The 26,824-nt window shown below is 55.3% G+C and overlaps 9 protein-coding genes across 9 annotated transcripts; 3 read left to right on the plus strand and 6 right to left on the minus strand.

Moving 5' to 3' along the window:
• Positions 1 to 1,208: 1,208 nt before the first annotated feature.
• CHGG_06528 (uncharacterized protein) lies at positions 1,209 to 2,486 on the minus strand (the record flags this gene model as incomplete). Its single annotated transcript, XM_001222622.1, has 1 exon — positions 1,209 to 2,486. One exon carries the CDS (start codon positions 2,484 to 2,486, stop codon positions 1,209 to 1,211), a length of 1,278 nt encoding a protein of 425 aa, XP_001222623.1.
• A 385-nt stretch (positions 2,487 to 2,871) lies between these two features.
• CHGG_06529 (uncharacterized protein) lies at positions 2,872 to 3,780 on the plus strand (the record flags this gene model as incomplete). The annotated part of the gene is made up of 2 exons (XM_001222623.1): positions 2,872 to 3,057; positions 3,157 to 3,780. The coding sequence occupies 2 exons, from the start codon at positions 2,872 to 2,874 to the stop codon at positions 3,778 to 3,780; spliced, it is 810 nt and encodes a 269-aa protein (XP_001222624.1).
• A 1,192-nt stretch (positions 3,781 to 4,972) lies between these two features.
• Positions 4,973 to 6,172, plus strand: CHGG_06530 (uncharacterized protein; the record flags this gene model as incomplete). The annotated part of the gene is made up of 5 exons (XM_001222624.1): positions 4,973 to 4,994; positions 5,209 to 5,345; positions 5,430 to 5,456; positions 5,674 to 6,006; positions 6,065 to 6,172. 5 exons carry the CDS (start codon positions 4,973 to 4,975, stop codon positions 6,170 to 6,172), a joined length of 627 nt encoding a protein of 208 aa, XP_001222625.1.
• Positions 6,173 to 6,703: 531 nt separating this feature from the next.
• CHGG_06531 (uncharacterized protein) lies at positions 6,704 to 7,331 on the minus strand (the record flags this gene model as incomplete). Its single annotated transcript, XM_001222625.1, has 4 exons — positions 6,704 to 6,748; positions 6,804 to 6,988; positions 7,077 to 7,128; positions 7,227 to 7,331. The coding sequence occupies 4 exons, from the start codon at positions 7,329 to 7,331 to the stop codon at positions 6,704 to 6,706; spliced, it is 387 nt and encodes a 128-aa protein (XP_001222626.1).
• A 1,360-nt stretch (positions 7,332 to 8,691) lies between these two features.
• Positions 8,692 to 10,639, plus strand: CHGG_06532 (uncharacterized protein; the record flags this gene model as incomplete). Its single annotated transcript, XM_001222626.1, has 2 exons — positions 8,692 to 9,765; positions 9,821 to 10,639. 2 exons carry the CDS (start codon positions 8,692 to 8,694, stop codon positions 10,637 to 10,639), a joined length of 1,893 nt encoding a protein of 630 aa, XP_001222627.1.
• Positions 10,640 to 11,478: 839 nt separating this feature from the next.
• Positions 11,479 to 15,279, minus strand: CHGG_06533 (uncharacterized protein; the record flags this gene model as incomplete). The annotated part of the gene is made up of 6 exons (XM_001222627.1): positions 11,479 to 13,484; positions 13,687 to 13,735; positions 14,601 to 14,650; positions 14,715 to 14,739; positions 14,900 to 15,055; positions 15,223 to 15,279. 6 exons carry the CDS (start codon positions 15,277 to 15,279, stop codon positions 11,479 to 11,481), a joined length of 2,343 nt encoding a protein of 780 aa, XP_001222628.1.
• Positions 15,280 to 15,851: 572 nt separating this feature from the next.
• Positions 15,852 to 18,978, minus strand: CHGG_06534 (uncharacterized protein; the record flags this gene model as incomplete). The annotated part of the gene is made up of 8 exons (XM_001222628.1): positions 15,852 to 16,382; positions 16,495 to 16,543; positions 16,751 to 16,919; positions 17,175 to 17,619; positions 17,679 to 17,801; positions 17,864 to 18,392; positions 18,503 to 18,592; positions 18,722 to 18,978. 8 exons carry the CDS (start codon positions 18,976 to 18,978, stop codon positions 15,852 to 15,854), a joined length of 2,193 nt encoding a protein of 730 aa, XP_001222629.1.
• Positions 18,979 to 19,962: 984 nt separating this feature from the next.
• On the minus strand, positions 19,963 to 21,109 carry CHGG_06535 (uncharacterized protein; the record flags this gene model as incomplete). The annotated part of the gene is made up of 3 exons (XM_001222629.1): positions 19,963 to 20,010; positions 20,190 to 20,820; positions 20,964 to 21,109. 3 exons carry the CDS (start codon positions 21,107 to 21,109, stop codon positions 19,963 to 19,965), a joined length of 825 nt encoding a protein of 274 aa, XP_001222630.1.
• A 1,918-nt stretch (positions 21,110 to 23,027) lies between these two features.
• On the minus strand, positions 23,028 to 26,017 carry CHGG_06536 (uncharacterized protein; the record flags this gene model as incomplete). Its single annotated transcript, XM_001222630.1, has 6 exons — positions 23,028 to 23,217; positions 23,271 to 23,379; positions 23,448 to 23,691; positions 23,762 to 25,741; positions 25,808 to 25,866; positions 25,966 to 26,017. The coding sequence occupies 6 exons, from the start codon at positions 26,015 to 26,017 to the stop codon at positions 23,028 to 23,030; spliced, it is 2,634 nt and encodes an 877-aa protein (XP_001222631.1).
• Positions 26,018 to 26,824: the final 807 nt, after the last annotated feature.

Genomic DNA, 26,824 nt, shown 5'->3' on the forward strand with positions numbered 1-26,824 from the left:
CGCGGTGTTGTTGCACAAGCGGGCGGGAGGACACGCGCAGTCAGCAACGTGCGCACATGGGAACCGGATGCTGTGCCCGTGTGTCGAGGGACGACGGGAGAGGTGGAAACAGCTTGTTAATATCAAGTAGACCGTAGCTCTCACCGGGAACGTGGGGACAGGGCACTGTGCAGGAGAAGAAGACCCCCCGGACCGCTGTCATCTCAGTGTCCTGGGGACCTCGTCCAGTGAGAAAGAGAAAAGCCGGGATGTTATCAGCAAGGTCGGCCGCAATGTGACCGTATGCTCGACTTGCTTGCAGCAGCACCAGCAGCACCAGCAGCAGCGGGACGCGAATTGGAATTGCGCATCATCCCCTCCCCCACAGCCCATTGCTGCGACCGCTCAGTGCCACCCCTTGGCCCCCCGGCCAAGCTTGAAGATTTCATGCAAGCCCGCATTGTGATTCCTCGGGCCCCCAATACAGGCGTCGAATGACGTTCGAGTATTGAGGTGACGATTGAACGAGAACCCAGCGAATGGGAAGCAAGCGACAGCGAGTGAGAAGCCGTTGTTGGATGTTCTGGGGAAGACGGCGGGCCAGTGTGGGGATCGCGAAGAACGGTGACAGGGGGTGTTTGCAGGCCTGGGCGGTAAGACCGATTTTCTGATTGGCTGCCGGTCCCTTCCGTTGCCGTGCAGTGCACGCTGGAATCAATGATTGCTGCAGGGGTTCTCAGGTACAGGAAGCAGCCTCCACTGCCTCGGAAGCGGGGAAGCGATGACGGTGTCACTTATCTGTGCTTCGTACATACATCTTTCGTACATAGAATGCAACGCCTTGCTGCTTCTCTGTGGATTGTGAAAATTCGAGTGCCATGCAGGACACCAAGCGATTGTCCTATCAAGCAGATGGACGGGGGACGAATGGTTCCTACCTGCTCCGGCACACTGGGTCGGCCGTGTTTCGTAGCCGCCTGAGACGGTGATGTGAAAGCAATAGATTGTGCTAGGGTGCTAGGGCGCCAGGGCGCTCGGGTGTGAGAGAACGCCCAGATCTGCTCACATCCCGATCCGGCCTCACAAACACACATCGCCCCTTTCCAGATTGCCGGCATCGCCATGGAACGGAAGAGCCTCCCGGTGAGGCATCCCAACGTCATAAAATCCGTCCAGGTTATCTATCCTTCATGAAACTCGTTAGAGAGCGGCGACCCCATCATGTCCGTTTAATTCGCATATAGCTCCCTCATCCTGTCGCCATCAAAAGCCAATCCGCTCACATCCACGCTGGTCTCCCGTCCCTGAACCATCTCGGCCAACACCACACCTGTACCAAGACTCATGGCAATACCCCACGGTCCGTGACCGGCCGCAACAAACACCCCACCTTCGGCCCCTGGCCTTGTCGCCGTACTAACACCCAAGTCCTCGTCCCGAAATCTAGAAATAATCGGTGTGCCCCAGGGGGTGATGGGCCGGAAGCACAACCCTTCCCGAACAATCTCCAAATCATCCTCAATCGTTCCCGACCCGAGGATGTCCCTGGCAACTTGTCGGAGCTGCACGAGGTTTTCGGCGTACGGCGTTGCCTTCCCCTCCGCCGCGTCCGGGAGCGGCAGTGTCGACGAGTTGAGACCTGCAAAGTAGATATGACCCCCGATCCGGGAGAACATTTCCGGGCAGAACCCCTCGTTGTGCGCGGTGAAAATGGCGTGGCACCCGTTGTTCTCGAGCCCGGCATGCCACCGCGGCGACTTTAGAACCAGCGAATGCCCGGCCAAACTCTTGATGGGAACCTCAAGCTTCGATTGAGGAAACAGTATCTGGAATACCTGTCCCGTCCATGATCCGGCCGTGATGACCAGTCGTGTGCAGGGCAGCTTCGATTCCGTGAAAGACTTGGTGTCAGTGATGCGGATACCGGCCAGCTCGCCGTTCCCATCGGTGACCACGGCAACCGGCTTGGCCGGGTGTTGTAGCTTCACCCCGCGCTTGAGGCATTCTCGCAGGAGGAACTGGCACAGCAAAAGGGGATCGACCTGTGCGGTAGTGCCCTCATCGCTAATGCGCTCGATATGGTCGCCGTCTACCCTCCGCAGCCAAGTCGGTGACTTCCCGGACAGCGAGTCCAGGACCACCGGAGCCGCATCCGCACGGCTGGTCCCAGAACGTAGCCAGTCATCGCCCCGTGCTTGGGAATCGTGCGCGATGGCCGATGCTGCGTAGCTGACGCATGTGGCCGGCGAATAGCCCCATGTCTCCCGCCCACCGTGCTCTTCTGCGAGGCGGCGGTGTTCCTCGAAGCTGAGGGCCCCAAGAGCTGACAGTGAAGGCCCGAACCAATCCTTAGCGAGGAATCCCCCCGCAAAGCCCGAAGCCGAAGAAAAGAGTTCAGGGGACGGTTCAACCAGGTGAATGGTCGCTGGATCTTGGTGTTCCGAAAGATAGTAGGCCGTCGAAACGCCGATGATACCCGCCCCCAGGATCACAGTAGGAAAAGACATGTTTTGTTCAGTCGACGGCGTGCTAAGAAAGAAGCCGACCAACAAGTCCGGTTAAGGATGAATCGAATTACTGTAGATAAGAAGAACAAGTCATGGGAGAAAAACGACGGGGTGTCGTAGGCATGATTCAAGGAACGACAGACACCCCGCGTTCCGTCTCCGCCGGCCCGGGGACATCCGCTTGAACGGAGTTGTTGATGGAGACTCGGCATGTGGATGAGGCAAGCGATGGGGAAGGGGGACGCCCTTGGATAAACAATTCTACTTTCCCCGCGTCCCCACATAGAGGGGCTCCCGAATTTATCAAACTGGGAAGCTCGAATTCCTTGACACAAGCTTTGCCGAGCCGCCATTTTCACTCAGATCTAGCCTTTCCACTCGGAACATGGAACCCAAGGTAATCATTGTTACCGGCGCAAGCCGCGGCATTGGCTTTGCTGTGGCCCAATCCCTGCTCGCAGCGTCCCACAAAGTTGTCCTTGTCTCTCGATCTGCCGACCGGCTTCAACAGCTGAAGGAATGCTATCCTACACAGGTCGCCTTCCTTGCGGCGGATATGACAGTCGCCGATGTAAGTCGCCGGGCTTTGATCCCTTCGAGCCCCTATTATGTGGCCGCCGTTCCAAGACGACAGCATCGAGGCCCCCAGATTGCATACTGACCTTCAAAGACTGCGTGGAGGGTAACGGAACTCGCCATCCTCACGTTCGGTAGGATAGACGGCGCTGTGGTCAACCATGGCATGCTCTCTCCCATGACACGGATCGAGAATGCCTCTGTTGAGGAGTGGAAAAAACTTTACGACGCAAACTTCTTCAGCGCGCTTGCACTGGTGAGTTGGAGAAGATGGATGACCCGAAGGAGGGCGTGCGCTAACTCCTTGCACAAGACAAAGGAAGCGATTCCTCACATCCGGGCTTCGAAGGGCCGAATCGTCTTCATCTCCTCGGGTGCAGCGACGGCTGCTTACACGTCCTGGGGAGCTTACGGCTCTTCCAAGGCTGCGTTGAACTCACTCGTACGGCACGTAGCTGTCGAAGAACCAGACGTCACCGCGGTGGCCATCAGCCCAGGCCGCGTCGATACCGACATGCAGAAAGAGCTCCGGGAGAAGGGCACTGAGATGTCGAGAAAGGACTACGAGACTTTCAAGGAGGACTTCGAAGAAGGCAGGTTGATCAAGCCAGAGCAGACCGGTCGCGTCATCGCAAAACTGTCCCTGGACGTTAAACCAGAGCTTTCGGGGAAATACTTCAAATGGGACGCAGCGGAGTTGGTCGAGTATCGCGAGTAATGACGAAGGAAACTAATAATCTACCCGCTTGGTGGTCAGCATTGAACACGCTAAAAAAAATGAGAGGTTCAAGGCAGGTTGGGAATAAGCAATCAGGGGTAAAGAAGGCTTTATGTTCCTCCACATAGTGAGATTCAGTATTAGCATGGAATAAAGTTGTTCATCAGGCTGCGCATTGTGTTCTAGTATGGAAAATGGCCTACCATCTACAACGGCTCTTGTCATCCTTGCTTTCCAGCCATTGAATCCTGGGTTCCCGGTCAGCGACATCCTGGCGAAGCGGCCTTGTCTTGTGGGTATTTTGGGCGTCGCTAGGTTTCAGGTGAAAGGTTTCCATCATAATTTATCGGTATTGGAATGAATAGTACAAAATTGAGCATCATGTCGTGGACGCGCAGTCCAGCGTCGAGGACTGGATCGGGTGTATGAGATACTGTCAACTGCGACTTTGTCAGCTTGGTCCAATAGTCAAACAATGCAAGACTCTCGGCAATAAGCTTGGGGGTAAATCAGGAATGTCGTTTGGCTTGACGTGTCTATCACCATGTGTAGGTCTGATAGGGGCGACACAAAATGTTCATCATTTGAAGGAGGAGAAGAAAAGTGTTCAACTTGCTTACCTTACTTGAGCCGCGTGCTATATCCTGCCAGAAGAGAAGTACATGACGCTTGTTTCTTGTTGTCTGAGGAAGAAAATGGCAGGCTTTTTCTCTGTTTTGAGGCAGAAACTTTCTGGTGTCGGTGCCGGAAGAACTCTGTGTTGGAATTGGGAGTGGATCATAGAAATTTTCGGCGTTGCTGGGGTTGAAGTGGGCCTTTATGAGCATCTGTGGCTAATGCACAGTGACAATGAGGGGCACTCCGCCACACGAGGGGTGGGACGCGTTCAGCATGGCGGCCGGCTGGCATTGGCGCATCAGCAACCACTCGAGCAAAGGACGGCAGGCAGGTATAAAGGGCTGCTCACCAACTCCAGGGTAAGGGAGCACTCGGCTTTTCTTGTTTACAACCATGTTTGTTCATCAGCCAAAGGCGTTCCTAAACTTTATCACCTGGAGAAATTCGACATACTCTTGATTTAAACCACCGTATCCCCCCTTTTCCTATTTCTTTTTTTACCGACGTTGAACTTCTGGAATCGCCGTTCTTTTACAGCTGTTAGGGACTGGGACCCTCTTTCCCGGGCATCATCATGTCGGATCATGAATTCGGAGGTTCGTCAACGTTCTTTCTCTTATTTTGGCTGGGTGGCCTACATTTTATGAATATGAACGTTGCTGCAATTGCGCGTTCAAGTGAACCGCGGCCCTGCAGCTGCCCATGCACGACGCTTGTAGTTGGCTAGGGACTGGTGATATCTCATCCATCTTGAGCCCTACCGAGCTTGTGGACCAAACCGGGAAGCGGCAGCTGCATACAAATAAACAGCGTCACTTTTCTCGTTGTTTGTGTCCTACGCGTTCAACCCCCCATCCTCAACATCATACCTTGACATGCCAGAATGGCTCCCCATATTCCTGCGTCAGACCGGTACTGGAAGCTATTCGACATGGCTGGCGGCTCAAGTAGCGCCCATTCCACTTGTTTGTTTCAAAACCATTGACTCGGACCTGAATTTATTGGTCTCAAATGCTAATGGGCTTTTTTAGGGAACGATGATCTCTCGCTGCCGAAAGGTACGTCTTTTAAGCCACTCTTCGTTTCATATCCCGGAGCTATTGTAGCCGGGGCGACAGCATCACTACTTGGGTTTAATCTTGGCGGTTAGAGTTGCTAGGGCCTCTGTTCCTGCGTCAACCCGGAGACGGTTCATGATAAAGAGGAAGTGCCCTGACTTGATCGGCCTTGAACCCGGGGAGAGCGGCTAGGTCATGGGATTCCAAAGTCTTCTAGTGGCCGTCCATCTTCAAGCAGCGGCACTGGCAACCCCGGGTGACGTGGATCTATGCTGACATTCTGCAAGCCACTGTTCAGAAGATAGTCGGCGAAATCCTCTCGGGATCGTCAGGGATCGCATTCTCAAAGGAAGCCCGTGACGTTCTCATTGAATGCTGCGTTGAATTTATTACCCTTATCAGCTCGGAGGCGAACGACATCTCGGAAAAGGAAGCCAAGAAAACCATTGCATGCGATCACATCATCAAGGCGCTCGATCAACTTGGTTTCACTGATTACATCCCAGCGGTCCTCGAAGCCGCTGCTGAACACAAGGAAGTTCAGAAGGTAGTAGGCAACCCAAAATGTTCGCTCTAAATGTGTCGTTGGGACTAATTCAAGGAATCAGGGACGTGAAAAGAAGGCCAACAAGCTCGAGCAGAGTGGCTTGTCGTTAGAGGAACTGGAGCGTCTCCAGCAAGAACAGTTCGCAGCGGCAGCGGCCAGGCATGGTTGAATAACTGGGTGCGAGGAGGCGTTACTTAATACTGTAACGCCGTCCCTGGGTGGTATGCCGGGAGAACAGGCGATTGATCTGCTGTTAGGTTGGGGCGACATGCATTACTCGGCGTTGGAGCGCGTTTGTTACATGGTTGGGGTGGTTTGCCGCATAGACGAGCCTGCCGTGCGTGATTGCAAGGCCCTGAGTAAAGCGTTGGTCGGGAGCTGAGCGGCGTTTGGCAACTTTTCTTCGCAATGGGGTACATGACGCAGGGCTCCTCGAGTCTCGTAGTATTGGAAATTTAAGCTACTTTGGGGCTGTGGCACCAGATAGGCAAGCCAACTAAAGCGCATGGTATCCAGGGCCGCACCTTGTGCCGCTAACGGGCGGGGCAAGCCGAGTTCCAAGAATAATACAGGCTCTATTGGAATCGCCTTTCCGCTCCTCAATCCCTTGCCACTGGGCCTAGTTACATATACGCCCTTCCCCAGGAGCGCCACGCGAAGCCATCTTGCAATGCATACTCGTTTCTTCGAGCCGAGGAGTTTAATAGCCGTCCTTGCCCCACTTGTTGTACTTGTCGTGGAGTCTCTGAAAAGAGGGGTTAGCTTTCCAGACGTGATACACTGTGGGAAGAAGCTGTTACCTTGGGCAGCTCGACGTCGGGGACGACGACAACGTTAACGGCACTCGGGGCGTCCTTGGGCGCAGCGCTTGAATCACCGCCAGGGTGGTACTGGTATTTGCCGTGTGTCGCATCAGTCTCCCACGGCATGCTGTTTTTAGCGAGGGGGACGGAGTTCTCGGATGTCGACTTGGTCGGGCTGCGGCCTACACGGCGTTGTGCTGGTTAGCATGGCTGTGGTAGAGGACGCTACGCCACCTGCGGGGAGCGAGCGAGAAGCTCGACGGGACTGACCGAAGTAGTAGCCAGCACCAGCGAGGGCTGCGACCATCACACCGCCGAGAATCTACACCCCGCAAACCTCCAAGTCAGCCGCGTCCCCATCCCTGGCGTCGTCAAGGGTCCAATTCATGTTTCTCGGGTCGTCCCGGGAATTTGACGCACCATAATCTCGGGGTTCTTCTTAGACTCGGACTTTAGCGCCTCCTCGCCGGTCGCCATGCGGCGGGCGGTGGTGCTGAAAGCGCGGCGCGCAATTAACGAAGCCATTGGGGCGGTGTTGGTGTCGAAAATGGACGGTGGGGAGGGAGAATTGTTGTCGGCAGAGCTCGGCGGTTTGGCCGTGTTAGAAGCTTGGATATGCTCTCATACGATGGATTTCGTCAAGAGGCCAAGCTTCAAGAGCTTGGCATAGAATATTACGTAAGTAACATGGGGCGTTGTCAACAGCCAGTTGCCAACAGTTGGTAGCCAGTTATCAGCTCTCCGGTCCGGACGCCTTCGCTCGCTTCCGTTCTCTGCTCTCAGTTCCCGGCCCCTCTCCCCTGTCACATTGTCATGCATGGACGCAGGGACATGTGCCCTACGAGCTGACCAAGAACGAATCGGTAGTTACTCTCGCTCCCTCAGATCGACTTGGGCATGGAATCGAGGGAGTGGTCAGTTGGTTACGTGGTTCTTTCTTATCTTTTTGGGGGGATATCGCGCTATGTCGGTATTGAAAATCAGCAAGCTTGGTAGGAAATTGTGTACGAAGTATAGAATAATATTCCTATAGTTACTTCGTACTCTCATCACGGAGGGACCGAGCAGTTGCGGGCCCCGGCATGAACTCATCTCAGGGGCCGGTCGGGTGGTCAGTGCGATGCAGCACCCCAAGGCGGGCGAAAAAGCAACTGCCAAGCTCAGACGGCCGTGCCCAGCCAGTGGCAGCACCTCTCCCATCACGAACGGCACGAAGAAAGAAATCCCATTCGCTTGGTCGATGTCGAACCCACGCTCGGACGAGCCCCGAGAACCAAGATTGGAATTTACACAGTACAGTCTTGCTTCGCGACACTCATTTCTCTCTGTCTGCCACACTCTCCTTTTCTATTTGCTTCTTCCACTCTTTGAACTAGCGATCGTGACGGTATCAACTGCGTAACCGGATTTATATTTTGATTTCTCGCTTCTCTCGCTTCCCTTGCTTCCCCTGCGCTGCCTGCTACGCCTTCGGTTGCATCCCTCGAACTCCTGCAGCGACAGACCTCCTTCGACGCCGCACTTTCCATCCTCAGCGCCGCACCACACCACCAAACTGGAATGCGCCCGGACTCCGAAACCCTTTGAACGAAATATTAGTCGCCTTCTTTCTCGTACTTAACGTACCCCCGAGTTTGACGAATCTCCCGGCCAGTGCTCACCATCCGCTATGCTGTCGCGAAGGGCTGCTTAGCACAGAAAGTTCGGTCTTGACGACGGCCGCAGCCGATCCCCATAATAAACTTTGCGAGCGATTACGGCGATGAGCTCCACTGAGGGAGCGCCGCGGGCGCTTTCCCCGAGCAACGATGACAGTTTCCCCCAGTTCCCGCAGTCCGAACGCGGTGGTCCTCCTAGTGTCATATCATCGCGAATGACCGATATCATGACCGAAGATGGCGGGGATTCGGAGGCGTATCGTGGGGCGGGAAGCCATAGGAGGAGCGTCATCTACTCGGATGGCACGTCACGGCCGGGGACCGCGAGGACGGGCATATCACAGAGGAGCCCCTGGGCCCAGGGTTCGTCTCTGCGCCGTGGACTCTCAGGCAAGCGGGTGAGCATCTCCGGCAGCGTCGGCAGCTCATCGGCGGGGGCTCGGCCAGCTAGCTCAATGAGTCGAAGTCACGTCCCTACGCTCACGTCGCATGCCTTTTTCCGACCCATGAGCTCGCAGAAGCTACAGGCCCAACGGGGAATGGCACGGCCGACCACGATGAACAGGCAGATTGGCTTGCAGGACGAGGCCGGCGAAACCAACAGGGACAGCATGGTTTCGAGTCAAGGCGCCCGAGCAGGAATGCATTCCGGTGACGAGGCAGAAGCACAGCCGCCGCCCTCGAGGGGCACCGAATTCACTGAGCAGGAAGCGTACGACCGCAGAACAGCTACCACTAGCCCGACTCACGGCCATCAGCCCACCCTAAGCCTCACTGATAGCGTCCGTCCATTACAGAGGAAACCAGAGGCCGCGAAAAACCTTACACTGGACATCCACAACACATATAATAAGGGTGGGGCGAATGCACCGACGCCTGTCCGCACCCCGCGCTCTTTGCGATCTAGCTTCCTAATGCCGAGGATGGACTCTAGCAGCGGCAACCGCGAGATACAGGGCGGGGAGAAGCTAGAATCCCTAGCCTCGTCTCCTCAGCTCCCGCCCAGCACTGGGGACGAAAAAGCGGCCCCCCAGAACAGGAGCAAGCCGAAACCAGGGCGCAACTACGAATACTTCTTGGGGAATACTGTCTTCTGTCTGGGAGGCCGGTTACAAAACACCAGGCACCGGCCCGTGAACATCGCGACGGGAGCGTTTGTCGCCCTGCCCGCCATCCTCTTTTTCATTTTTTCGGCGCCGTGGATATGGAGCAACCTATCTCCAGCTATACCCATCACTTTCGCTTATCTGTTCTTCATCTGCATTTCGTCCTTCCTTCACGCATCTGTCACTGACGCAGGAGTATGTTTCATCCCCACAAACCCATCAACCGTTCAAAGCACTAATGTTACCCCAGATTCTGCCGCGCAACGTGCACCGGTTTCCCCCTCCAGTTGAAAACGAGGACCCTCTCCGCCTTGGGCCTCCGACGACGGAATGGGCCCTGGTCAAGTCCTCTGACCCGGCCACCGCTGCGATGGAGGTGCCCACGAAGTACTGCAAGACATGCAACGTTTGGCGACCACCCCGCGCTCACCACTGCCGCCTCTGTGATAACTGCGTCGAGACCCAGGACCATCACTGCGTCTGGCTCAACAACTGTGTCGGCCGTCGCAACTACCGTTATTTCTTCACCTTCATCAGTAGCGCCACATTCCTTGGACTCTACCTCTCTATGGCATCACTGGCGCAGATCCTCGTCTACGCCAACCAACAAGGCATCTCCTCTGGCGCTGCCATCAGCCATTTCCGTGTCCCCTTCGCCATGGTGATCTACGGCTTGATTGCCTTCCTCTATCCTGCCGCACTAATGGGGTACCATCTATTCCTCATGGCTAGGGGGGAGACGACACGCGAGTATCTCAACTCGCACAAGTTCCTCAAGAAGGACAGGTACCGCGCTTTCACGCAGGGCAGCTGGTTCAGAAACTGGTTTGTTGTGCTGTGCCGCCCACGGCCGCCAACGTATTATCAATTCAAGGGTAGATACGCCGAAGGCGACCAACGGCTTGCGCCTCGCCGCCGGGCTCATCTTCCTGCTCGACGAAAAGCGGAAGCAAAGGAGGGCCTCGAGATGCAAAATGTAAAGCCACAACCTCAACATGAGCAGACTGGATTTTCAGGTCCAGTCTCGATACAGAATGCCGCCAACCCAGCATTAGGAGGCGAGCCATAGCCTCGCATCGTTTTTACTTTCCCTCTCTTTCTTCTACAGTCGTCTGACACTCGACGTTACCCATCCATTTCCTTTACCTATTCGTTCATTTAGCGGCCAGGCGTGATAAGATATCAGCAACGGCGTTTAGCGATTAATGACTTTGAGCCGAGAAGTTAGACTTGGCGGTGTAGGCACGACGCCTTTTTCTGTAACCTGAGGATTTTTGCGTTCATATACCCTTTGCGAAAGGCGCGGAGCCAGATGTATCTTGTACTTTTACTTAGCTAGAATTCCTCTTCCACCTTCTATTTAACTCCGAGGTCCTCACCCATGACTATCATCGCAAGGTGTCATCCTCGTTTTTACTTCTTGAATCATCGGTCCCCTCTTTTTTCAACATACGAACATACGCGATACACGTGTGTGTCATTAACAATTACTTGTACAAACCACCGTGGCATTGAAGCACAACACATAGGTTACGTTACCATAGCCATTATCAATATACCAGCGAAATTGGGACACGTTGGATTTGCCTTGCAGTAGGCAAACTAAACTCTTTTTTATACATTATAGGCCAACAAATAAAGTATCCCGCCCACTGTTTAGGTTATCGACGCCAAGCATGTTCAAGTGTTCAACTTCCAGAATATCTAGTTACCGGCCTTATCATACCGACAAAATGACAAACCCTCCCCCCCCACCCGGTAAAAAAAACGTCATAACGAACCCAAACATCGGAGCCACCTCGGAAGGGGCGCCCTGAAACAACACGGCGCGGCAACAAGCTCCTTCAAAATCACTGAATAGCCCATACCATTTCCTTCCTACCATCCTCCACCAAGAAAATTACAGATTCAAGGACCGGTCACCCCTTCCCCCATCACCACATCTTCTTTCCCCTCTCCCACCACCCCCTTCGCACCAGTCTCCTCGGCGCCAGCGCCGGCTTCCGCTTCAGCGCCACCCTTTTCCTCCACAGTCGCAGGCTCAGTAGGGGGCCCCGCAAAGGACATAGCTTTCCCTTCTTCCTCCTCCGAAGAGCCACTGCTCACGCCCTCCTGGCGGTCGAGTTCACGCTCGAGGCTCCCAAGCAAGTTAAGCCCGTCGTCTTCGTCGTCCCCGGTCGGGAGGGCCATGGGAGCGAGCGCAGGGGAGGCGGGCGGCTCGAGGGCGGGGGTCGCGTCGGGGACTACTTCAGTGGTTTCGTCTCCTTTCTCTTCGCTGGGCTGTATTGGCGGGGCTGGAAGAGGGACCGGTTCGATGGGTGGTGATTGAGTCTTGGCTGTGGTGATTGTAACCGCGGCAGGTTGTGGCTCGAGGAGCTGGTCTGCCGGGCTTGTTATCGGCACCGTCGTGGTCGTTGTCGTTGTCGTTGCCACCATTGGCTCAAGGGCGGGTGCCTGTGGGGGTGCTGCTAAGGGAGCTGCTGTTTGTTGGGTGATTGTTCCTGCAATGTTCTGGTTCACAGCGTGCCGGAGTCCTGCGTTATCCCTAAGCGGCGGCAGGATCCCACGAGTGGTAGTTTCCGCGGTATACGCTTGGTTGATGGCGCCACCTGAGCCCATATCCATGGACAGAGTGCGGGACTGGACTTCGAGGTAGTTGGCCGCAGCAAAGGAAGTATTCGCTGTAGGTGGGATCATGGACGATGGCTCGGTTGGCGACAGGATCATGACGTTCTTCAAGGGGCTCCCCTCAATCTTCGTAAACCCGAGTGATGATCCGAGATTCGTTAGGGTAGGCGGCTGGAAGCGAACCTTGGGTATCGTGATCTCCTCTACCTCCTCCACGGCGGGGCGGGGCTCATCTGGCTCCTCGACAGAACTCGGCTGAATGGTCTCTGACATCTCCGAACCCTTAACCTCTTGGATGCGGGCCTCGCCGTTGGCATCCTCAACCTTCGGGGCCTCACTCCCATCGTCATCCGCGGCTTCCTTATCTCCCTCCTCTTCGTCCTCGCCCTCACCACCCTCACTTTCTTCGTCGTCAGAGGGTATATTCGAAATATCGGCCATTTCGCTATCTTGGTTTGTGCTATCCTCGGTCTCTTCAATCTTGATTCCCTGCTTCGATATGAGCGTTAGTGGTCGGCGAAGCACATCGGAGGCTATTGGAACGAAATGGAAACTCACATCAGGGCCCACATTCTCGGTCTTGACAGACGGAGTGCCGTCTACAGTAGTGGCGTGTGACCTTGTCGCTGGCAACGGCAAGGGCAGCCTTCCCTTCTTGCGCCCACGCCCAACGCCCTTCGGCTTGCGTTTGGGTGGTGGCGGCCTCCTCCTGACCGGTGTTGTCTGCTGCACGGCCAAGTCTCCTTGGGCGGCTGCCGGGGCCGGCACGACCGTGGTAGAGATGATCTCGCCGTCGACCTGCTGCCCGTCGGCAAGGGTGATGGTTTGTTCGTATGGGTTGCCAGCGGCATCCATCCGGCGAATGGTGGCCCGGATAACAGTAGGCCCTGCCGCCTGCGGCGCCATCGCCTTCGAAGCCAGGGTGACGGTGTTCTTGTGCCGCTTCGCCAGGTGGGATATCGTTTGGCTTTCAGCATTGCGTGGTACTTGTTTCCATAGCTTCACCATGTACGCATCATTCGCCGACTCTGAGTCCTTCTTCTCCCCCTTAATAACATCAAGCTCGGCGTCAAGTTCCTCGTCCTCAATTGGAGCAGGGCGTTTGTATAACCGGCCGGATCTGGCGGCGCGAAGGAGTTCCTGGGTGTGTGGCGGGAGAAGGTGGGATTCTCTCGGCATACCGTAAGGGAGTTCAACGGCCCATCGGTCGCCCTGTTGGGTCATCTCCTGTTGTGACGAAGGAGCAACACTGACCCATTCCTGGCGCCATTGTCGGACGGGAAGACCTACACGCGTGAAAACAGGTGTTAATCACTGCCGAGGGTTGACGGGGCGCAACGGGCAAGTAACTTGCCTTCGAAATCATCAGGCTCGGGAAAGCCAGAGCGAGCGCTTCGACGGGTTTGCGTCGCCGTCCGCAGTTGCTGCTAAACAAATGCGCCGTCAGATGATGCATTATTGCTACCGATTGTAGGCATGGGAACTCACCGACCGCTGCATCGCGGCAAACGGGAGGCCCTATGTCCTGGTTCAGGGCCTTGTATTTTCACCAACGCAGCAACAGAACTACTCCTGATGAGCTGGTCCTCGCCGCTCTAGCAGGCCTTGTTACACCAGGGTAGCCCGTATCCAAAATTTACCCAGCGCACTAGAAAACCTGCCGTTTCCGGTGCACGAGGGCTAGTCGGCGGGAAGTTTGCGATAAACAAAACCAAACGATCGCGGAACGTCGAGGGCTCGGTCGATGCAATGTCGACGGACCCGAATTGGTGACCTAAAACATGGAAGAACCTGAGCTAGATGCTGTATCGCAATTGGTATAATTTAAGGTAACGATAACTAACACCACCTGTTGTCTGGTTTGTTTGTATGTACACTTGTCGCAACTTAACCCAAAACGCGAACACCAATGAATTGGCGACAGACCTCGCTTACAACGTTAAGATGCTTAGTTAGCATCAACCCCACCAACCCCGATTGCAAGTAGTGCAGCAAGACGGTCTATGCTTAAAGCGGAGTGTCAAGATTCGACGATAGGTCTCTTGATAATCTCGATAAGTTGAAGAGAGGTACGAAGCAGGAATAACACAATTCCTTGGGCGACATGCATGCATGTAGCCTTGATAACGCATGCGAGCCCCGCTACCACAGCGCCCCAACTCCTTACCACCGCATGAAGGCAAATAGTCGTGGGGAGGAAAAGCAAGAGATGATGTGGGGATAGCCACGGCACCCCTTAGAATACTATACACACACCGCCAGCGCCCGGGCCCCAGAAGCGGATATCCTAACCAAGGTGCAGCGGCGGAAGCGCTTTGTGGTTGATGAAATCAGTCCCAGCTGTGCGCCTGTTAGCATCGTCCTCAAACCAAGCCAGCCGCGTCCGTTAGATGACTACTCACCCGGTATCCTTCTGCCTCGTCGTCTCGCCGTGGCCCGCCCCGTCCTTGCCCTACGCAAAAAGTTTAGCACCCCGTCGGAGCACGCTGCCCACAAACTGCCGTCGTCGCACATACCGATATCCCTCCCTCCACCACAAGCCTATCCGACTGATAAAATTGGCTGACCACCGTCTGGCGCTGTATCCACCCAGAACAACCTCCCGTTAGCATCCCACTCCAACACGGCGCATGTCAATTTGGCGCCCCCCCCAGGGGTATGTAGGCAGACAAGCAGGCAGTTAGGTAGATAGGTAGCGCACCTTCAGTACCTGCAATTCCTTCAAGCCCTTTTGCACCAACTCCTGTACCTTCCGCGGGTCTTCGACGCTCCTGTTCTCGCGGAAGGCGTCTCGTGTGCGGCGCAGGGCATATTCTCGGAAGTTGTACGCCGAAAACTGGTTCCCCTGGCGGAGAAGCTGTCGGTACTGTAGCGACGCAATCCCCGTCAGCATTTGCGGCCTCGCCTAAAGAACCTCAAGAGCCCGTGCATCCGGCTGGCCGGATCCACGAATGATACGGTGTGTCGTGGACGTCGGCTGGGGAGAAACCCGCCGTGACCGGGAAAAAGGCGGAGGGGACATACCAACGAAAGCACCTTCTGCGCCGTCTCCGGCTTGGTGGCCGCCTGTACGGCAGACATGGTAGGAAAAAGATGGCTTGACGAGGTGTCGGGGATGAAGAGGCCTCGCGCGGGTTGTTGTTTTACTGGGAGAAAGTGTCGCTTGCTGTGTTCGCGATGACGAAAGTTAATGGGCAAAGGTCGGGTGATCGGAGATAACGCTGCTTATCGCGACCGCCAAGATGAAGCTGTTTCGATAAATACATAGTTAGATTTATATAAGATATCAGGGAGGTTCCTCCACGGAGTCCCCGCAGGCACACACCTCTGCCCTCGTGTAGGCGAAGAACTATATTATTCGGCTGCCAACATTGACGATATATTAGTGGCAAGTGTGCTTGCCTCGCGAGATACCCCGAGCATAGTTGAAACCACCAAGGCCCCAACATGAAAACCACAAACCACCCCTAAGCAAAGAATGCCTTTCATTCTTTTCCCATCCCCGGGCCCTTCCTAGCCACGGATCGGCCATTCCAAGGGTAGGTCGCCCAACCTATAAACTCCCACCGCCAAAACAGATAAATCACCCCGCCCACGCAAAACAACCAGCCCCGCTGGACCTAACGAAAAACCAGTCCTCTCTCACTTCCGTTTCAGTACCCATACATATCCCCTCCCCCAGCCCAACTCTGCTGCATCGCCGGCGGCACCCCGTCCGACATGTAGTACCCCAGCTCGTTCTCGTACCCGTCATTCACGGCCAGCGCCGACTGCGGGTAGTACTGCTGCGGCGTCGCATGCGGGTCATATGCCGTGCCGGGTGGAGGAGGTGCGTTGTTGTTCCCCGGCACCCCTTGCACCCCTTGCACTCCTTGGACGGCCGCCGCGGCGGACTGGCGAGCGTCAAATGCTTCTATCAAAAGGCCGAGCCCGTCAGTGGTCGGCCTAGTCCCGGCGGCCTGGAGCGGCGCCTGCCCGTGGTCCATGACGACTTGTTGCGGTTGTTGTGGTGGTGGGTTGGGCAGAGCTTGCGGCTGGGGAGCGGGAGGGCCGAGGCCGGGGTCTGTGTACGCGGTTGGTGCGGACGGCTGTTGCTGCTGGAGGGTGAGCCCTGTCATACTAGGGCTCTGAGGTCGGACCCCGTTCTCATTTGGGGTTGGAGCCACGATACGGGGTTGGATGGGCTTCACAACCGGGTGATTGGGTGGTGGGTGGAGCACATGAGGGATAGGCTCTCTCTACGGCTTGTTAGATGTCGAGGAAAAGCCACTCGACAGTCAAAAACGAGGCACTCACGCTGTCAGCCATGCTACCCTCCGTTCCCACAGCCATGGCGTTCTGAGAGCTGTAAAACTTCTCTAGGTGGTCATACCATCGAGCTGCCAAGGGCCAAATACTCTTGCTCTCAGCAAGAATATTGAGAATGCGCTGGACCATCATGGGAGCATTGCTAACAATGGTCGGGTCTGGGCAGACTTCAGAGAACGAGTTAATTTCTTGCGGAATATCGAAATGGTAGGTCAATGTTGTACGAATACAACACGGGACTTACTGTTTGGAAATTTGCAGGGATAGCAAGCCAGAACACCACAGGTATAGAAGCAAAATGCCTGCAAAGGTTTCATCAGATTGAGTACGCCGAGGATTTGTCCATTTGTGCTCACCGCCATCTGCGCGCCAGGGCCATCGCCGGGAGCTTTGTCGACGTAATGGGTCTCGATCTGCTCATAAAGTATATTCACGTTCCAGAAAAGCTTCTGTGCCATGCCGGCCCAAAAGGTAGTCAAGTCGGGATCCGTCTTGTCGTGAGATATCATGCTGCAAAATCCAATGAAAGGTCAGGCTTGCCCGGTCGCTAGGCAAAAACACAAGGGGTGGTCCTTACTCAGGCAAGTATGCCTTGCGAATAACAATGTTGCACAAACGAGTGATCATGGTCACACCCAGATACGCCTATTTGAGAGTTAGCAACACACCGAGGGGGATTTGGGCACCTAGGAGGACGCGACGTGCCAGATCCTGACCCTCCTGTTTATAACCCTTGAGAAGAAGACTGCTCCAGCGGTAGTCGTTCGGAAGGCCGCCCTCCCATTCTTCGAGCCGCCTTTCCATTTCGGCATACTCGCTGTCTGGTTCCCATGGTCGCGGACTTCGGTTATTGCTAATGGCTCGTCGATAAATAGCTCCCCAGTGTTGGTGTACCTGGATAAGCGTAGCGAATAGAGATCTCCCTTCGATGGCAACTAGAGCAGGGTTCTCTAGGGCCGGGGGGGTGCCCTCAAGCGCCGCTCTTGACTGTGGTTCTCGCGCGTTGGCGAAGTCGCTTTCGTTACTAGGAAGCAATGCTGTAATATCGTTCGCCGACAACAATACGGGGGACCGTGGGCCCGAGTGAAGGTTGTCCTGGCTGTGCAGCATCCACTATGGCAGGTTGTCAGCTCACCGAGAGTGCCGGATTCATGCTCTAAGCCAAAGCGTACCAGGGTCCTCCGAGCAGATTCGGCCCGTATGATTAGCTCCTTCGTTGGGTTCGGCACGACGTAGGTTTCCTCTCTATGAAGCTGCATCAGAGTCGCCATCCGCATTGCAATCGCCATGTTGATCTAGTTGTTTTGTTAGATAACCACATCACATATCGCAGGCACGGGAAATGGTAGCAATATACCGAGCTCTTATGCCTCATCCCACTTCCTTGCTGCGCAATACTTAGTAGGTAGAAACCCTGGCACCTCTCGAGAGTCGGCTCCTTGTAAAGCTCGTTCTGGGCTAGGGCCGAGGAACGCTCCATGAAGGTCTCGGAGGCCCTCACAGCGCTTCCATACCGCTTCACTAATGCCGGCGTCAACCGGGCTGAGATGCTGAGAATACCGAGCAGAAAGAACACGCTGACAGACCGATGCTGGGTCCGAAGACGCTCCGGGAACAGCTGTTTCGGGAGGAAGCCAAGCTGAAAGTAGTGGCGTGTAAACTGATTGAGGGACTCCAGGATTTCGGGCAGCGGGGGTAGGAGGTCCCAGCCATCAGAGCTTTGGGCGAGATTTGCAGGCGCGAGCTGATTCGCACGTGGCGGGGCTGGGGCGTCCCGGCTCCCACGGCGGGCCTTAGTTTCGTCTCGCTTCTTGCTCTTCTCGGCCCTCACTCGAGGATGGCGGTACTCGCGGTCCTGATCCGGCTGACCACGCACCGGGAAGACACTTTTTGTGAGCAGAGAGCATCAGCACTGACTGTTGTTACCTGGCGAAGAACGAGGGGGGGGCAGCATTGGGTAGGGCCGCCGAGGGCAATGGGCAGGTAGCATTCTCACCAGTCGCTAGGGCCGAGGCCAGCGTCGGCGCAACCTCGACATGGTGGCTTTGCTTTGTCGTGGTGGCATTTGCTTCTCATACGGCGGCATCTAGCATGGCAGGTCAGGTTATCGTCATCCACGGGCAGCAGAACTTGATGCGGGTCCTCGGTTTGCACCGGCCGGGGGTAGCCGCGAGGTCAGAAGCCGCAAATCTTGCAGTCGAACACACAAACGCACCTTCGGCAGGCGATTGGAGCTCTCCGCCGGATAACAGTGGCAGGAGGGGCCCCTACGGTTTGTGGCTGCTCCAAACCTAGGTTAAGAGGAGGGGGAGGCGGGGGGAGAAGAGGAGGAGACAGCGCCGGTGGTTGTGGTGGTGGTGGTGGTTGTATTTGTGGTTGTATTTGTGGTTGTGCTGGTGTTGGTGTTGATGGCGGTGGTGGTGGTGGTGGTGGCACAATGGACGGGCCGGGCGGCTCCATCTCGACGTCCATCTCGGCGCGTCAAGGTGGCTCGTCCAAGGGCCGTCCGGGATGCCGCAATACCGGGGCCGAAACCCAGCAGCTTTGTTTTATTGTTGGATAGGAAACTCTAACAGGTTAAACCTTGAGTTTCTTAGCCAGAGCGTTGCGGACAGGTGGGGCTCGGCCTCGTTTGTTGCCGGCAGGGCAATTCAGGCCCAATCTGAATCCGTCAATTCAGAAGGTTCTTGCCAGGAGAGGAGCAAGAGCGGGCTTGCTTGTCAACGGCAGGTGGGGGGCGGGGGTTCTGCCGGCCGCCCCGAACCAGGAGCAAGATTCTTGGTGCTTGCTGGGGGACTGCTGAAAGCTGCTGAGAGCTGCCGAGGGCTGTCTGGAATGAACTCCGATTTGGCGGCCGGGTGAACGAATGGACGAATGGGCAAATGGGCAAGTGGGCAGACAACCCAGTTTAAATAGTTAACGAATGAATAGAGCACTCGGACACAACTCACAGATGATGATGCGTGCATGTACTTCGTCTGGTCCTGCTCGTCACAACTAACGTAAAGAAAGGGAGGAAAAGAGACGACGCATTCACGTGATATATTTTCCGCCAGGGAAATGCAATAATACTCCGTGAGGGGGGTCTTGCCTCAAAATTGCTTTTCCTCAAGTATCACAGTATGTACAAGTACATGGCGGTAAAACATGACAGCCTGCCTCGTCCGCCCCAAATCTGTCTTGACCCGGACATTTCTGCCCTCCTCCACATCCCAAAGCCCATCACAGCAGATTCCCGCCAAGACCTGAAGCACCTCGACCAGCCGGACCAGCTCCCGATTGGGATGCGCGAGTCCCCAACCCGCGTTCCTCCCCCTGCCCAACGAGATTTGTTCTCCCACAACCGTGTGAATTACACCATTTAGATACTGTAGTTTTTTTTCACACCTTCGCTTCGTCATCAACATCTCTCACATCTCCGCCTGACACCGGAAGGCTAACCACCTGATCTGCTAGTCAAGTGGATGGCGACCACTTGTGGATTTGCGTCGGTGAAATGGTGACCTCGATGACGTATTGTATTGAGCATTCAACTCGAATAATCAGGAGAGGACTAAAAAATCCACGCCCAAGGACCGCAACGAAGCGACCACTTCCCTTAGCTCCGCCACCGATTCGCCTCCTAGTTCGAACGATCTGTGTTGGAAGTTCTTGCTGTCAATTCCAATCTTGCGCAGACTTACGAACTGGCCAGCGCGAAGGGCTCTCGCCAGGCCCCGCAAACTTGGGACCATCTGGACCTTCTCCGGCAACCCAGGGAGCTGGAGCTCTCGTACGAAAGCGGGGAGGGTCAATGTGAGTGCGTCTTCTTGGTTCCCAAGCTGCCCGTAGACATCGAAAGAGGGAGTCGGGGCCTCTATCGTTTCTAGGGCTTGTAAGTTGCGGAGGGCATGAATACCTTTGAGGTAACAAGCGTCTGGAGCCAAGTCCATCTTGTCGTTGGTGAAACGCAGCACCTTCAGCTCACGCTTCCATGGTTGTAGGGCAAGAACAGCCTCGCCGAACCCCACGGTCTTCCCGTTCCTAGACATTCGACGAGACTCTGTTTCTGTTTCTATCCCTTGGATGCTAACCTTGGAGAGCTTCGGACCTATCGCCTCGAGAAGGTTGCGAAATGAGACGGCCGTCATGAAGGTATCAGTCAAGATCAACTCCGTGACGTTCCGTAGCGGAGGTGGCCCGGCCGTCGCCTGGCTTAATGACACCGAAAAGGATTTGGTGACATCGCAGCATTGGTGGTAGTGCAGACTGTCCAGATTTGGCACCTGCCGCAGGGTAGATGCTGCCTGACGAAGGACGAAATCGCCAGCAAAGCTGCTGAAGGCGAGCCGTTTGAGTGACGTGAATAAAAAGTCGAAGAACTCATCTCAGCGACGCCCTCGTTGTATTCCTCGCGAGGTTGGCGGAAATGGCAGCTCTGCACGTTCGATGCTAGGTGCAATAGGACCTCGACTAACTCCATGCCGTCCGGCACATGTTCAAACCCAGGCGGGGCATGACTAGAATATATATCCTGCAGACGACGGGCATACGGCGAGGGAAGAGCATCCATGGGTGCCTCAATAACCCTGTCCATCAGCCGCAGACCACGACGTACCAACATCGTGACCACTAGGCCAGGTTGATAAACGCCGACTTCTAGTATCCTCGATGCCAGGGTTCGAAGAAAGAATGGAAAGTCGGACTCCCGAGTAACCTGGAAGCTATGGTAAAGGAACGGTTGCGCCACTGCGCGCAACAACCTGCACACCTGGTTGAGGCTCTTCAGGGCCGCTCGCCACGGCGGTGCAGCTTGTATCTCGAATTGTTGTCCGCTCAGGCAGTGGTCGCAGAGATGAGTGCATATTTTAGCCAGTAGCTCGGGAGGGAGCTTTATTAATCGGGCCATATCTAGAGTACTTCGGTCCTGCTTTGAAGATGCTGCCGGTTCGATGGACGAAGTGATGAGGAACAAAAAAAAACAAAGTGTTGCTTCTAATTCCTGCCTTTGGTACATGTGGGCAGCGAAGCTAACTGCCCTACCCAGCGGAAACAGGAATAACCCACTCGCGACAGTCACGAGGGGAGGGGGGTTATAGCAACATTTCGGACGGAGGAAAGTGGCATGATAGCGACGGGGGTTGTGGAAAACTAAGCTAGGAACTGCCAATGGCCGTCCTAAGCCTAGGACTAGCTTTCTCATTCACCAAGCAAAGTAGCAGGGTTGTATAAAGAACACTGGCATATTCACGACTGAATTCAGGGCGGGAATCTTGCTGGTCTCCTGGGCAAAGGTGTGTGGTGAGAGTGTACACCGGAACTCCCAATTCAAGTCTCACTTTCTCTACCTATACGAATATGCTTCGCGGAAGGGTCTGCGTACCAACGCGCCGTTGTGCCAACGGGTCGCTGCATTGATTCCGGAAATATACCACATACTCTCCGCTTCTAGGTATCTTCCGCACCGGCTTCGGGTTCATCCCGCACCGTAGCTTGTTAATCTCAGAAACCACTCTAGTAGTTAGGGGGAGTCCAGTCTCCAGTCATGCTACCTAACTCAACGGCTCCCAAGTTACCAGTTACAAAATAGATCTCAATCCAAGCCCAACGGTTAAACATCCAACAACAGCCCAGTCTTTGATACTCAACGGACGGACGGACGGACGGACGGAGAAGCAAGCCAGATCCAACTTCACGACCCCCACGCGGCAGGACGGACCGGCACATCTGCATGTATGTAAAGGGAAGAATGGCTTGTGGCACGGCCAGGCGCATGTCACCGCTACATATACAGCTGGACACTCATGCCGTGGAACACTTCTGCAAGGGGTAGAAATGAGACTGGTATACGGATAGCGTAGACAGATGCGAGGGGTAGAGAGAGAGAGAGAGAATTCCGTTTCGTTGCTCGTGACCCCAGGTCCCCATAGCACCCGTGAGAGAAACCCCGTCCTATGCGTTCAGGATTCCGTGACTGCCCCAGCCCCGTTCCCTTGCCCGCCCATTCCCTACTGATGGCTGCTTAATGGAGAAAGATTACGCATCGTCAATCGGCCCAAATAGTCCGTACCGCCTCCTTTTGGGGGTAATGATCCGTTCAAAAAATCTACATGATGGTGCATTTTGCCCCAAGCCTCTACATCCTAGAAGCATGGAACATTACATGTAATCGCTCTATCCTCATCCCGATAAGATCCGCATAAAAAAAGGGGGAGAAAAATGACATTGCCAGCAGCCGCAGCAAGTGTTATGGAATAGTGAAGTGACTTCTAGGGGTATGGTGTCGGATTGAAGGGTCATAGGGTCTATATACACATTATCTGTGCATCTCTGTGCTGTGTCATGTGCCGTGCCGTGCCGTGCCATATCATCGTGTGTATGCTGCTGCGCCGGGAAGGGCGGGGGGGTGGTGGTGGGGGTGTGCTTCTCGGAGCTGTCTGTTGGGGAATCAAGCCATGGAGACGACGCCGATGCCTGCTAGGAAGCTTGGGCAGGAGAGCCAAGAACAACAGTGCCGTGTTTGTTGGCCGGGCTCAGGTCTCTCACGTCTGCTGCATGACGGTCTGCGTTCCACCAATTTGCCGCTTGACCTGTTCGCGGGCCCAACGAGCGGTCTCCATGGTGCGGGACTGGAACTCTCGGTTCGCCCGCGTCTCCTTGATCATCGCCGTGACCCATTCTTGGCGGAATGCGTCAGCTAGCTGGCCGTTAGGATACGCGTCTGCGAGATCGCTGTTGCGAGTTAGTTATCAAAATCGAAACAAGCAAGATTGTGAATAAATTACCCGATAACACCCATGGCAGATCGCATCAATGCCTCGCTGCGGTTAGCATCGTTGGCAATGCTGTTCAGCAGCTCGAAGACGGAGGGCACAAATGGCTGGAGGACGCCGGCTGGAGTGGCCGAGTTAGTAGGCGAGTGAGAGAGAGGCAAGGGGGCTTCTTGTCGGGGATGTACATACTCTTGCCACTGGTCTTCATTGCGCCAATGATACCGCCCCACGCATCCATAATGCCTTCGCGCAGCGCAACGACGTAGTCGAACATCTCATAAGAACCATCCGCGCCAGCGGTGATAGTGGCAGCTTGCTGCAATACCTGGGCAACAACGGTAAGGTATGTCTCGAAGTGCCCGCTGATAGCACCGGCAATATCACCAAAACATTGGAGAATAGCGGGCTTGAATTGATTGGCGAGTGCAGTGCTCTGGAAGAAGAAAAAGAATGAAGGTTAGAAAAAAGATCGGTGACGACGGGGTAGAACAGGTGTGACAAACCCGGAGATTGCTCAGAAGATAATTCATGAAGTTGTCGCAGTACGGCTGGCTGCGCTCCCCCATAGAGCGAGTGATGTCACTGACAAGGCCAATAGCCATTGAGCAGAGACTCGGCTCCTCCTGGTTGGACAGGGCATTGTAGAGGAAAGGAGAGAAGGCATCCATGTACTTGACAAAGTCCTCCTCCATCGCGTTTGCAAGACTGCTGATGGCAGCGAACACCGATTCCGGGACGCTCGATTTACCATTAACGGTGCTGAGGATCTGTAGAAGGATCTGCATGATCCTATCGCCCTGGGGGCCGACTTCCTTGTCCAGGCGCTGAATAGTGGCTTGCAGGACGGTGCAGAGACTTGTCTGTATATCCTCCAAGATAATCCTGTCCTCGACGCTGACAACCTGTTGCTGAAGAGGAAGGGTCTCTTCGAGGCGCTGAATGGCAACGGTGGAGAGGGATGCAATGGCGCTGAGGCTGTCGTTCGCGGCGCTTTGCACGAAGACGTTCAGGACCTCATACGCCGCGGTCCTCACAGAAGGCTCCCCGTCCATCCTGCCGGTCACGGTCAAGAGATTGCTAACGCTCTGGTTGAAATGGGGGGTGAGGGGGTTCTGTGCAGCACCCAGTTCACCGGCAAACCGCTCGGCAACGTTCATCAGCGCCCAGCAGCACGACGCCGCCATCTTAGGATTGTTCATCAGTCCGTTAAAGAGCGAACGGATTAGGGGGTCGAGATGCTGCTCCGGGTCAAGAGCGTCGGAGCAGGCCTCGGTGATGCGGCCGAGAGCATAGGCGGTGGAGTCCCGCACATGAACGGACGGGTCCTCCATCATACTAATCAGAGGCTGAATACCCGACTTCACGATAGGATCCAACAGCTTCTCCTCAGGGCCGTCCATAATGGCGCCGAACGCAGAGACCGCGGCGTCTCGGTTGTGCCAGTCCTCGTGGCGCAGGTTGGCTTCGACGAACTGAATGACGGGCTGAATAACTGCCGCGCCGACCGCCTGAGCGTACAGCTGCAGGCATTGATAGGCGGCACGTGAGATGTTGTATTCATCGTCTGCGGCATCCTCGTCCTGTTTTGTCAAAAGACCGAGAAGAACCGGCACGACTTCGTTTGTCGCCACGCGGCTGAAGTTGTAGAACGGCCGCATCTGGTCGGAGCTCTCGACCTGAGCGTTGTCATCTTCGATGGCAATTTCCTCCTCGCACACGGTGCTCCAGAACTCAACAGCAAGCTTCGCCACATCTTCATCGGCGCTCTTCATGCCCAAAATGGTGAGACCAAAAAGAGCCTTCTCCATGTAAAACCTCATGTTCTCGTAGTAAAGTGCCATGATGCGGTTCAGGCAGCCAAAGGCGCCCTGTTGTATCCGCGAATCCTCGGCCTGGGTGGCCTCGCAAACGACCTGCATGATGTAGTTGCGCTCGCCTTCGTGCTTGAAGTTGTTGCCGACGAACTCGAGCGAATCTCCGAGGGCAGTGATGGCGGCAAGGCGGACCTCGCCGTTGGACTCTTCCTTGCGCGCACCTTGAACGACGGCCGTCAGGATAGCGTTGGAATGGGCGACCAGGCTGTTTCTAAGCTCCGCATCTTGACTCTCACAAACGAACCCGATTGTGGTCAGGGAAGACTGCTTCTGGTGCTGGGTACCCTCGCTGACATTCCGCACGAGCGAGTGCATGAGATCGGGCCACTGGTTCCGCGGCAACTCGATCGCAGCAATCGCGGCGACGACTTGGGCCGTCGCCTGGCCGGCTTGTGCATTGGTGGATCCGAGCGTCTCCAGAGCTAGCTGCTTGATGCGCGTCTTGCTCTCTTGATCGGTCTGGTTAAGCCATTTCGCTTGTAGTTCGGTTTGCCTCGCAGTCTCGCGCGCACTAAAGGCGTTCTTCAGGGCAATACCGGCCGCGGCTCGAATATGACCCTCGGTGCTCTCATTCGATAAGGCTTGAACGAGTGTGAGGAGGTAGTGCGACTGGGAGGCAAATCCAGGTTAGTAAAGTAGGCTCGTGATCAACGGAGCATGTGAAGATGGTCTTACAAAGTTGGCCTCCGCGGCGTGGGTAAGTTGCTGCTCGGCCGCATTTCGCAGAGCCGCGTCTAGGGGGAAGCAGTCAGCAAGAAGAATCGCCTTGATTGCAGGGGCTCGGCGCGGTTTGAGCAGCCCAGCAACGGGTTTCGGAACGCGGATGCACTAACCAGGACTCAACGAGTTGGTGAGGACAGTGTTGATGTCCGGTGTGCCTTCCATGGTTGCGGTCTGAATACTGCGGCCAAAGATCAAGGTGATGGAAAGCGGGGGCTGCGAAAGTAAAAGAGGAAGCGTTGCTAGGGAGAAGGACGATGCCGTTCGCAGCTAAAGTTTGCGCGGAACACAGGCGGGGCCGTGGGATCCACAGGGTATCGGACAAGACTGGGTTTGAAATCGCAGGTCGGCAAAAGACGTCCAAAGTGCCTTTTGGCGCAGAGGATAACGTACGGCCGCCCAAGTGATGAAGGGTTCGGAAGTGCTGAGAGTCAGCGGAAGTTGAGGTGCGCGGGTTTGTGTGGTTTGTTCGAATTTTTTGTTGTCAACAATCGCAGGTCCCGGGTTTGGTGACTGTGGATGCCGCCAATAGGTAACTAATGCCACACACGGGCGACTGCCTAGCAGGTGTCGAGACAGGGCTACGTAGCTGAATTAGAAGAAAAGCGTGCTGCAAAGGAGTGTGTCGAAGGAGACGAAAGTCTTTTGCACCAACGACAAAGACGAGGATGCTGGGAGAACTTCTTGCTGGCTTCGAGAAAAGGCCAAAGGCAGTAGAAAAAGCGGTCTTTGAGTTAGATGATGCGGAGTTGGCGAGGCAATCCAACGCCCAGTTGGCAAGCAGCGGTGGGAAGGTCTCGATTGCCACGAATCCGCACTGTATGACTGGGGTTCTTACTACGAGCAATCATGCGAAGTGATTTCCTGGACACAGTATGAATCCGTAGGGCTACGCAGTCATCAGAAAAGGTGCCGCCCCCGCAGCTGCACAAGAATGGGGGGGCTCGACCGGTCGAGAATCGAACAACCGAC

The sequence above is a fragment of the Chaetomium globosum genome, genomic scaffold (genome assembly GCF_000143365.1).
Source record: "Chaetomium globosum CBS 148.51 scaffold_3 genomic scaffold, whole genome shotgun sequence".
NCBI lineage: Eukaryota > Fungi > Ascomycota > Sordariomycetes > Sordariales > Chaetomiaceae > Chaetomium > Chaetomium globosum.